This window comes from Argiope bruennichi, chromosome 3 (genome assembly GCF_947563725.1).
Source record: "Argiope bruennichi chromosome 3, qqArgBrue1.1, whole genome shotgun sequence".
NCBI classification, from domain to species: Eukaryota; Metazoa; Arthropoda; class Arachnida; order Araneae; family Araneidae; genus Argiope; species Argiope bruennichi.
The window spans coordinates 2,814,052-2,826,217 of record NC_079153.1 but is presented as its reverse complement, the minus strand read 5'-3'; the positions used below and the strand labels follow the sequence as shown (position 1 = coordinate 2,826,217).

Genomic DNA, 12,166 nt, shown 5'->3' with positions numbered 1-12,166 from the left:
AAAGAATCCCCTTTATCCTTAGTAAAGCTAAACAATGTATGTTTTTTTTTTTTTTTTGCCTTAAATGCTTCAATTAACTTGAAATTCAGATTTTTTAAAACACTATATAAAAAAAATGCTAAATTAGATGAATTTAGGTTATGTAGCATTCAGGAAGTTATATAAAACCTAATATTACATACATTTTAATTAACTTTGTGGCTTCTGTTAATCTCATTTGTTTGTACTTTATATTTAAAATGCTGTTAATGTAGCTATATATAATTTAGTAAAATTAATCCCTTTGGAAGGAGGGAAAGGGGTACCTTTGAACTCACCTTAGCTGCTAAATGCTGCTTTTTTGAAGCTTTTCCTACCACATATATTTGCTCTGGTTTCAGACCAATTGATGAATATACAGAAATGTCTTTACTTGATCCATAGCCACAATGGAACACAACTTCAGCCTAGAAAAGAAAAGGGATTATTTTAGGACTAATTAAAATTTAACAATATTCAATCGGAGATAATATTGTAGATCTAAAAGTAAATAATTGCATGAAAGTTGAAGTTTCATCTGAAAAGCAATATCTTCATCAAAACAGGGTGATCGAAAAATCGCGGGCTTAAATATTTTATTAAAAATGAATCAATCATAAGCACAAATTAAAAAAAGATTATTCTAAAAATGCAAAATACCAAAAATTTAGACATGTTACAATGCAAATTAAAAATCTAATTATTTTCCAAAAGACGAAATTATTTTTAGCAATGTATGAAATCTTTGCTTTTTTAATTTTATGCAGAATGTTTTTGGTTTAATTTGTGGATGATTTATATAAACATGTACTTTTAGATAAATTTACTGAATAAAATACACGATAATTACTTAAGGTATCCGACTAATTTTTCCTAATTGTTTTCAGATCATAAAAAAAAAAAGTCCAAATTTCGTAGATTTGAAAACAGACTTTGTTTTTAATATATGTAAGAGAGAACTGTAGATACAGTAGTTTCGATAATACATAACAAATAAAAATGAAATCGGAAACAGTTTAACATTTTAAACCGAAAATGGGCAATTTATTTTATATTTACCCTACAATTCTCTATCATTATATTTGATATGTTTATATTCACTCTCTACCTACTCAGTCGTAGTTTGCTAATTTTTAGCATTTCTGTTAAAAATGAGAAAAAACTACATTTGTTTCCAGTGCAAATGAGATAATTTACTACAAGTAGAATATCTAAACGGATTTTCCATAGAATGAATATTTCACAGTGATGGATTCACGGAAAACATGATATCTCAAAATCAGTCCAATAAAATTTCATGAAATTTGATATGCATGCATCCAAAACCTTTGGGGATGTGACAGACCTCGGACATGTTTTACAGACACTTTATTTTCAAAACATAGACAAAAAAAAATCATTAATGACAACATCAAATGCTCATAACATTTTTTAAAATAATTTTTATCTTGAAATCTCTTACATTTTATGTAGTTTTGAGCAATATATAGGTGAAATAGAAATTAAATATTTCTATTATTTTTTAACTTATTCTATTTATTCTAACATTGAATTAGCTGTTGAACTGCTGTTAACATTGAATTGACTGTTTATTCTAACATTGAATTCATTAAATTAGTAGTTTTTTTCAAAAACTAAAGAAAATGAATGTATTTTTTTTATCGCATAGTGACCTTTCAAGTCTGTTTTAACAATTTGGTAAAATAAAAAATATTTATGCATCATTTTTTAAAAATTCGTCTCCGAAACTAGTCGGATACTTTAAGCAAATTTAATGATTAAAAAAACATTCAAGTTGCATTTCAAGGCCTGTTTTACACTTATAGTGATAAATTTAATTGCGAAGCCGGTTTTTTCATGTACTTTGTTTGTGGTGTATTTTATCGTGAATGTTTCCACTCAGTTGAAATCAAATTACCAAACGAAAAATCGACGTCTCAGTAGGTTCCCGGTTATCAATTAGTCACTTTCAAATTTTCAACAACCTTTCTATGGAAAAGTATTGCAACCATATGTTGGCTATAGGAAGTACGGAGTCCAACTGGAAACAATTTGGCCCTTTATATATATAAGGATTTTAAAAAACTCAGTGGGAGTATTCTCACATCGACTTTTTGTTATATTAACACAATTTCGAGCCCTTCGTGTTTCATAGTCCAGTGATGCAAACCCAATACGCGTTTTAGTTTTTTTTTTTTTTTTTTTCGTTAACTCTAAAACTAATACAGATCTATAATTATGTCCACATAGTAAAATTCACATAATATAGTACTTACACATCCACGCATAGACAAACGGGCAGATAATCAATTGTTTGATGGAATGGATCGAAAATTTGATAGAGATGCTAAAAGGCTCATAATAGAAAAATGTACAAATTTATTTATTAAGTGTAGCTCATCGGGAAGTTAGTTTAAAATCGATTAAAAATAAAAATATCACGCATAATACCAAAAAGCAGAAAATAATTATTTAAATAAAAAAAATGAATAAACCACATTTTAAAAACTAACTAAAAAGTATATAATAATTTCGCTTAGTGTCATACAGATTGCTCTAGAAATCTGTGATTGAGATTTTTTAAAATTCGTGATTAAAATTCTTATCACAAATTTTCAGGACAACCTGTACGGAGTTGGGAGAAATTATTTTATACTTTTTAGTCCACCTTAAAAACTTGTTACACGACTTTTTTTATTTTATTTAAATAATTATTTAAGCATGGGATCTAAGTGATATTGGAATAGAAGAAAATAAATAATACATACCCTCAATGATGCATAGAAGAAAATAAATAATACATACTCACAAAAGGCTAAAAGATTGGGAAGACTCCCAGCCTTCCTGCCTTCAGTGAGTACGTATCATTTACATTTGTTTTGATGAAAACAACGAAATATTTCAGAAAATTTTTAAAAAGATTTTTCCGATAGCTCCAAAAGTAAAAGTTTTGTTTAGATTTGCTCTTTCTGTTAATTGATGCAATTTCTAATTTAATGAGTAATCTTCTTTTTTAAATGTAAAACAGGCTTCAAAAATCTTGTTATCTTTTCCTTAATTTAATATTAAATAGAAACTTTTTTTTCTGACTAGAACAACGGAAATTTAAAATCTCCAGATAGAATTCGGACGCAATTTTTCTAGGTGAGTAACTCATGACTTTTCGATGTAATTCGTGACAATTAAGATATCTTTAAGTGCTACAGATACATCTATCACGCACCACTGAAATGAGTTGAGAAAAACTAAGATTACTATCTAGGGATAGTAACTAGCGGCTGCAATAACAGCTCCAAACACGAATGTCTTATTTAATGTTTTTGCAACAAAGAAGTTTTGACTTTTGGAAAAGGTTCTCATTTCACATATATCACTAGAAATCTGGGGTTCAGAATGATAAAAATTTCCAAATGAAGCTTTCAACAAAAGATCGCACATGTCAATAAATTATTGGTCAATCCTCGGGGAGTAAGGAGCCACCTTTATTTATTTTGCAATCGATCATCCTAGTTTAAAACCAAAAATACCATTGAAAAAATAGTAACATATACTAAAATTTCTAATTACCTAATGTTTGTGCCTAATATTTTCGTAGACGGTTGTTAACTTATTTAAAATTGTACAAACCGTGAAACTTCCCATGACAACAACCTTTTTTGATGCCGTGAATAGATTCTCCATGGAAAAAAAAAATATCCGGGGTGTAGCTTTTGGTTAATATACCATGATTACATCAGGAGTTTGAAATTTTCTGTTAATAAGTCATTTCCATATTTAAATGTGTAAGATTTTGATATTATCTATACGTCGGTAATAGCATTTTTAAAAAAAGTTTTTGTGCACTTTAATCTACAGGTTAAAATCGATTGCCATTTCATTCTTGGCAAAATATTTATACTAAAAATTTTTGGAATATTTGTGATTCTTTTTTGCAAAGACATATAAAGACGATTGAAAGTTTTGTTTAAATTAAATGTAAACCCGATTCTCCATCACACTGAAATTACAAAATGATTTTTGTTATATGAACAAAAAAACACACACACACAAATTTTTTAAAACTTATTTTAAAGAAAAGACCATTTTAGCTATATGAATATAAGTATATATAACTATAATTATTATGCATAGATAATTATAAAAATTATTTCGTTGGATGTCTTTAAGAAGTAATCTGCTTAGTAATCAAAAATTTATAACAGAACCTATTTACTAGCACAAAACAAAGTTAATTTAATTAAAATGTTATAGAAAAATTTAATATTTGTCCATCAGCTGTATTAATTGGATTAATAAAATCAATAAAAAGAATTACAAATTGTAATAATACATTATTACAAAATATCAATATTAAATGCTTAATAAACAATGTTTCGATGCCTGGAGTTTTTATTCCATTTGTGATTATAAACAATAATAGAATGATTATAATTATGGCAGATTAATCTTATGAAACTTGAGGCTTGTGAAAGAAATATTATGCACTTAAATAAACATCAGTCAATTTAACTAAAGACAAATAGAGGATAGACACTATCCTTCCTATTTTAAAGTGGTGACTGTTTATAAAATATTATGGCAATGGAATTTTTTCCACATTGATAGCCTACTCTTGGCCCCTGACGAATTTTTTAGATATATTTTTGTATTACAATAACAAACAAATGATATTTGTTCCATGATTGATCAACAACATTTCAATGCCAAATAAAAAGCTGTCGTTATTTCGATATTTGTGAATGTGCAGCTAAACGCATCGTTTTAGAAGCAATACTGAAAACAATGCAATGGGAAAACTACTGAGGAATGAGCTGAAATTTTATACGTCCCCATAAAATGATCTTGTTCTTAAATTTATGCCAAAATTTAAGTATGTTGCAATTAAAAAATTTTTTAACTCTAAATTTGTAATTTTTTACCAAATATTAAAATGTCTGTTTCATGTTAAACATGTATGCAAAATGTGTAGAAAATTTTATATTTTCATATTAAAAGGAGTTCAGATCAATAACTTTATAAGTTTTTAAGATGTGAATAAAAGTTCAAAATTTAATCTAAACATTGGAAAATCAAAATTTTGTTAGCTCATAATTTCGAAACGAAAAGACCCAAACTAATAAAACTTAATTTCCAGAAATAACTTGTGATATAGTTTTAAAATTTGACGAGAAAAAAGGGTGCTGCCATTGGAAATTTTGAAGTTTGCTCTTACTTCAATATATAGACGTCTCCTTACAAAATTTCTAATTCAAAAATCATTAAGAGTATGTTAAACCCTTTCAAATGACACCTTTTATACAATCGTACAATGAATAATGCCAGAATCAAGCTGGGCGGCACCTCCCCCCCCCCACTACTGTACATTTAGCAAAAACTACATAAACTTATACAAAGTATTTAACAACCAATCATAGTAAGATTTGCAATCAAATAACAAAGTAAATGTCTCAAATAGAATTTTCTGAAATAATATATGTGGTGTACGGAGCGTCATCACTCAACAGCCAATAAGAAGCTATCTGATTCCCGCCATTAAAACTGTATTCAGTAATGTAATAGCGTTCATCGATGTAAAGCAGCCCAGCCGTTCGTCCAGTTCATTAAATTCGTTCATGTTAAATCAGTGTGTGATTCTTGTAATATGAGCCATCTCTAAGCATTCATCTCAACCCGGCTTTCCCCTAGGGCCCGTCAGAGATATTTGATTTGATATATAATCCAATTAGAAGAGGCCTATTTTTCAAGCCAGAGTTAACATGTCTCTACATACATACATATATAAGGAGAAAGGAAGAAAAACTATTTTTAATTATTCCTATAAAACCAAAGGATTCACATAATAATTAAAAAAAAATCCTTATTTAGATTTTTAATTATTCTCTTTAACTTATTATTCTCTCTCAAATTAATTATTCTCTTTAACTTATTAAATATGGATTTTTTTAATGTATTGGTATGTTTAAAGAATACCTGCTACACTAACATACAAAAAAAAAAAAAAAAAAAAAACCTAACATCGCAAAACCATTTTTTAAGTCAAAAAATATTGCAAGAAATATAGAACTAATACTTTCACATATTAAACTAATGTTCCCATAAGAAAGTAACAGCAATCCTTATTGTCTACGTATCAACTGAAAAATATACAGTTATTTCTGTTTGAATAATTATACAGATCACTCATATCATACAATTCTCCTACTTTCAGTAACTAAAATTATTTCTAAAAATGAAGTTGTCTCCAAATTAAGGCATCTAAAAACTACGCTCAATCAAGCTTTTATTTTTGATTTCCATTTATATTAGAACTATAACCTTTTGCTGTTACACATATAATCAAGAATAAAAATTCTTACAACTCATACCCTTCACATTATTTTCAAAAGCAATTTAAGAAGCTTACTTCATTCTGTAGTCGTCGAAGGTATTCAGCTTTATGTCTGAGAGGGTCTGTAGAAATTCCATCTGCGAAATAAACTAAACCTAAAGGAAAGTTATGCTGGGATAGCCAGGACATCACTCGGCGCTGTTGCATGTCAGGTCGTCCAGTAATGTATATAATCAAATAGCCAAGGTCTTGCCAATGCCTGTGTGCGACAGGAATGTCAACATATGAATCACAATATGAATTTTAACCCAAGACAAATTAAATATGCTTGTTTAAAAGTCTTTATTTCCATGGTTCACAGAGCAAGAAATCAATATAAAATGACCAGCAACCATAAACTTACCTTACAACATCAACAGCTCCCGCCCTAACTTTGGGATCTTTGCCAGTAACAGATACACTAGCAGTGAAAGAACCATCAATACTGAATACCACACATTCTGTTTTGGGAGGAATGACACACAGGAAGAAATCCAAAGATGTATGATCCCCACTGGTAATGAAGAGGAAGAATATTAATGGCAGAAGATTTAAGAAATGAACAGAATTTATTTTTAATAATAAAGCAAGATATCTACAATACCACAAGAAGGGGGGGGGGGAGTAGAGAAGAGACTTTCTATTTTAATTATTTACATTTTTTTAGGTTTTCATGGGTTTTAATAAAGTTTTGAAAGTATTAGTAAAATATAAAAACTAGAATTGAGAATAAAATTAATAAATTAAATAAGTACAAATGCAATTTAAATTTTCAATTTCCTAAATCGATAATTCCGGTCGCCTGGCCACCCTGCTTATGATTTTTGGAACTCAAACAAGTAGTAAACAATATAAAAAGAGATAATATTCCACATCAAATTTTTTTAATCGTCCCTTACAGAAGTGATTTTAAAATTTCGAAATGAAAACCAATGCAAATAAAATTTTGTTTAACATCCAACCAGAGAGGAACAATGTCAGAGAATTGAATGCTCATCTTACAAAGGAAATAATGGAGTTGAAGGCAGAGATCACTGGATTAAAACTTGACTTAACATTATATGACAGGGGGAAACCATCTTCTAAGAACAAAGAATTTAGGGTCACTACAAATTCTCCTTTGATAACAATTCCTTTGACATCAGTAATCAATAAGATTTCAAATTATTTGATGGGAAATTGTTTGAAATTCAGCACACCAATTGAGTAATATATATTCAATACATTTGTAAAATTTAAATGAAACGTTTTATGAATGTTTCAATTTTTAAAAATATTTCTGCAAATTTCGACTTACCAGACAACTAGTTTGACAGGGAACATACCATAGCCCAAAGCCTTTTCTTTTGGGATAACATAAGATAATCTGCCATTCTTATCAGTTACTTCTGTTGCTAAGTATGTCCATTCACCACGCCTTTGATCTTTCATAATATGAATGTCAACCTATAAGAAATAAATGCATATAACTATTCAAAGTAACTGATAAAGGTTGGAAGATCTGGATAGACATATTAATTTTTCTGACAATATAAAGCTTTGAAAATATAATAATGAATTTCTTTTTATTACATTTAATTGCATTTTATTTAATATATTATTTGATATATTTTAATATTATTTTGCATTTTATTTTTTAGAATAATATTCTCAGACCCTTTTCAACATATTTAAAATATAATGTGTTAACTAAAGATATACAATAAGCAAATGAGCAATTAAAAAATCCTATTTCATTTTATCAATCAAAATTACCTATAAAATTTTATGCAATGAAAATTTTAAACTAAGACTTATCAAAGTATTCATAAATACACACCTTTTCACCAGTAAGAGCTACCATATCTAGAGGGCCATACATAAAGCGAGCTGATATTACTTGAGGTGCCCCATCTTTGACTATAATATCGTTAGCACGATGATTCGCTGTGACATTCTAAAACATAAAAAATAAATACTATAATATATGCACATTCTAATAGTATTAATTTGAACTATTCTGATTGGATTTTTTAAAAGTTAAACAAAATTTAAGAGAAAAACATTATTACATTTCATATAAAATTAAGATGTATTTGGCATTATTTCATATAAATACTTCACCTCTTTAACTAGCATCAACTAAATGTCTGAGCAATAATAGAATGCATAACAACCCAATAATTTCTTAAACTTAAAATTAGATATAACTTTTAAAGTTCTGATAACATTCTATGAATAAAATAAAACAATGAGATAGAAAGGCCCAAAATAAAATTAATTTAGTTTTAAAATTTTCACTGTTCTTTAATTAATTAAATAGTATTTGACCTTTAACAGTACAAAAGATTTTGTTTGCAAAATTATTCATTATCAGAATTCTGCATCTGCCATGGCCAAATTCGTCAGAAACATCAATTCTCAAAATTTTCCTACTAAAATGAAGTAACTAAAAAAGTAACTTAAAAAACTCACAATTATTTTTAAAAATATTAAACTTCATTTCAATATACTTTATAATTAAAAAAAGTCATTCAATGAAAATTTTTAAATAAATAGCCATTTCTTTTGACTAAATTTTCAATTGGCAGACTACAACTCATGAAAGCCAAAAATAAAATATACACTTAAAATAATAATAACAAAAAACTGAAACCTTTAATTTAACTGATGTCCTTTTCTTCAGCCACTTTTCTCTGGGTTGAGTAGGAATAAATGTAGCAGCTTCTTTTTCAGTATCACCAGGGATTCCTAAACTATCTGAGCGCATCAACTATTTAAGAAAATAAATATTTTTTTTATCCTCTATAACATTTAATTAATTTTTCTAGCCTAAAAAAATTTTAAATCATACTGAAAGAATATCATACATTACAATTTTAAACTCGTATATCAAGAAAAATAAATTAATGTTATGCATAGAACTTGGCAGAATAAGACATTTTAATTTTTCTTATAATGGAGTTTTGGTGAAGTTTTTTAAAATAAAATTATTTAATTACTGAAATACCTTGATTATTTCCAAAAATTTCCTTTAATGAGATGCTAAAGGTTCTCCTTCTATTCTATCTTGATACCACCATTTACCAATTTTTCACATTTAAAAAAAAAGGCATATATTTCTTTTTCAGCATATAGCGATATTTCAAGATATCAGCATTCTATAACCCAATGACAATCAGAAAAATATAAATATTAAATTTATGTTAGCAAACCTACCTGTCTCAAAATGAAAGCAATAACATCATTTGACTCCCAGTAACTTGCATGAAATAAATGAGGAAGAGCATTTGTAGGGAAGTTTGACAGACCTTCTGGGCAGTAAAGAGCATAATCTATTCGTTTCAGGCCCCACCACTTCTGAGTCACTAAAATGCATAAATAAATGAAAATGCTAACTAAATCATGCATTGCATAATTTTAAACAAGTTCTCAAATAATAATAATAGCAATAAATAATCATATCTTAATTAAGATTATTATAATTTAAATATCAAAAGTTTCATATCATTCTAATTTAACTCATAATCGCACTTTTATATTTTTAACGTACATGATGTAACTGTAGTTATGGGTACCATGTCCACCATACCAGACATTGTGCTAACAATACTTGCTTCACTAGTTCTACGCATAGGCTGATTTTCCGTGAACAGATGAGGATAGGTTTGAATGTACTCCACTGGAAAAAAATAGAGAGAGATAACAAAAAATTAATAGCAATTCTTAACATATAATAATAATTATTAATATTAATTAAAAATCATAACACACTCCACAGCAAGAAAGAACAAGACTGTGTACATCTTGACCAGTGGTTAGCAATCTTTTTTTTTTTTCTTTTCTATTTTTAGTCATATTTACAAAAATAATAATTGAAAAGCTACAAATAAGCAATTTGAATAATGAAATATATACTTTTTTGTTTGTTATATACACTGGCTTTTTTGTTTGTTAGTAAAAATGAGTAATCTTTGTTTTGGTTAAAAGTAATTTAATGAAACATATATTAATTAGGTTATTTATTATCAATGCTGTAATAATTTTAACTATAAAATACAATTATTAAAATAAAAAATAAATGCTTTTATTTATTTTTAAATAGCCAATTTTTTGTTAAATATTCAGAAATTTCAAATATTTAAAAATATATTGGAATTTTCATGAATCATAAAAGTTTAATATATTTATTATAAAAATAAAAATATGCCATTTTTAATGAAATTTCTTTTACAATTCACAAGAGAATATTTTTCCAAATTTTGTAAATATGATGTTATTTCGATTCTCAAACAAGATAGCAAGTTGACTTTATTCAGATATATTCTTAGTTGAATTTTAATCAAAATTTACATTAAAAAGTATACAGATCAGAAAATTAATTAAAGCACTTAAAAATTTTGTTAAATGTGTAATACTTGCCAAATTAAAACAACAAGGATGTATTAAAAGAGCAGCATTTAATTCCAGATTGCCTACCCTAATCATAGGCAAAGAAAATTTTATAATCACCTTACCAATATTCGCATGCATAATCTAATTTAACAAAACTTTAATAAAGTAATTTGACATTACAAATTATAAAAAGGAACTTTATTTAAATTATTAAAATAGGGAAAAGAATGAATTTCAAGCATTAATAATACATTTGCAATTATATTTAACACATTGCAACTCAATATTTATAATTAGAAACATAAGTTCAATGAACAAATGATAAGTATGCTTCATAGGCAAATGTCCTATTATTAGAATACCTAACGGTAAAATCAGAAGAAAGAATGAGGCACTCACGAAGATGTAATGGTTGTCCATCACCAAGAGGGTATTTTTGATATCTAGGAATGTTTATAGGTGATAACTGGGCAAAGCGAGCACTAAGTAAAGGTTCAACACGAGACGCACATGGATTTGTTGGGTGGAATAAGTTGTATACTTGAGTGCAGGACGGTCGAGGAGGAGGGCCTAAAAGAAAAGAATAAATCAAATACAACATTTTATCGACATGAAATAATATTTTATTAGCCACCTTTGGTGGACAGTTCATTTATTTGAGTTATTGACTTTTTAATAATGTAACAATTAATATGGGATGCATATTTTTTTAAAATTCAATGTGTTATTCGAAATGACAGAAAGACATGAATTTAATTGAATATGTCTACAACAAATTATTGGAGTGCAAATTAAAAAATTTATATATACTGTGACATAAAAGTGGAAGTGAATTCTACTTCAAAGATAATGTTTAAAAGAAGGCATTTTTTAAAAAATCTTAATTTTAATGTTTCCAAAAGTACGATTGAGTTTATTGATAGACGAGATTGAATTTCTGTATAACTTTGTTTCAGATGGAAAACAAAATAAATTTTACAAAGATATATTAAAAATAAAGAAATGAATTATATGGAAATGAAATTGATATCATTAAAATTTTAATTTTTAGAACTTTAAGTTATTGCATTTTTGGGAAATAATAGTTTTGGAAGATATAAAAATTAGTTTTCATAGAGTCAAAGCAATTATCCATCGTGATATTCTGTAGTTCTTTTAATTAGTTAAGAAAAGTGCTGAATTAGGTGTTAGCTGTGTAAACATTCAAAGAAATATGAAAAATTTGTATGTTCACATTTAACTGTTGCCATCCAACAATAAGTAATAAGAGCAATTTTTGTGCCACATATACCAGTGTTTTATAAGTATAGGTTCAACACGTTCCTTTCCAAATGTAAACATACACAAGTAAATTTGATTTAAAATGAATGATATTCAGATTACAGTTCCAAAACTTTACTAAAACAT

The 12,166-nt window shown here is 27.3% G+C and overlaps 1 protein-coding gene across 2 annotated transcripts in view; it reads right to left on the bottom strand.

Annotated features, from left to right (window-relative positions):
* The window catches only part of LOC129964153 (protein retinal degeneration B-like), a 108,102-nt gene that overhangs the window by 2,283 nt on the left and 93,653 nt on the right, over nt 1–12,166 (bottom strand). For both annotated transcript variants that reach the window (XM_056078861.1, XM_056078862.1), the window contains exons 13-21: nt 11,159–11,329; nt 9,918–10,046; nt 9,584–9,732; nt 9,021–9,137; nt 8,205–8,321; nt 7,683–7,831; nt 6,750–6,899; nt 6,422–6,605; nt 318–446 (exon numbers count right to left, since the gene is read on the bottom strand). In XM_056078861.1, the coding sequence (XP_055934836.1) occupies nt 318–446; nt 6,422–6,605; nt 6,750–6,899; nt 7,683–7,831; nt 8,205–8,321; nt 9,021–9,137; nt 9,584–9,732; nt 9,918–10,046; nt 11,159–11,329 (1,295 nt within the window). The remainder of the gene's footprint in view (nt 1–317; nt 447–6,421; nt 6,606–6,749; nt 6,900–7,682; nt 7,832–8,204; nt 8,322–9,020; nt 9,138–9,583; nt 9,733–9,917; nt 10,047–11,158; nt 11,330–12,166) is intronic.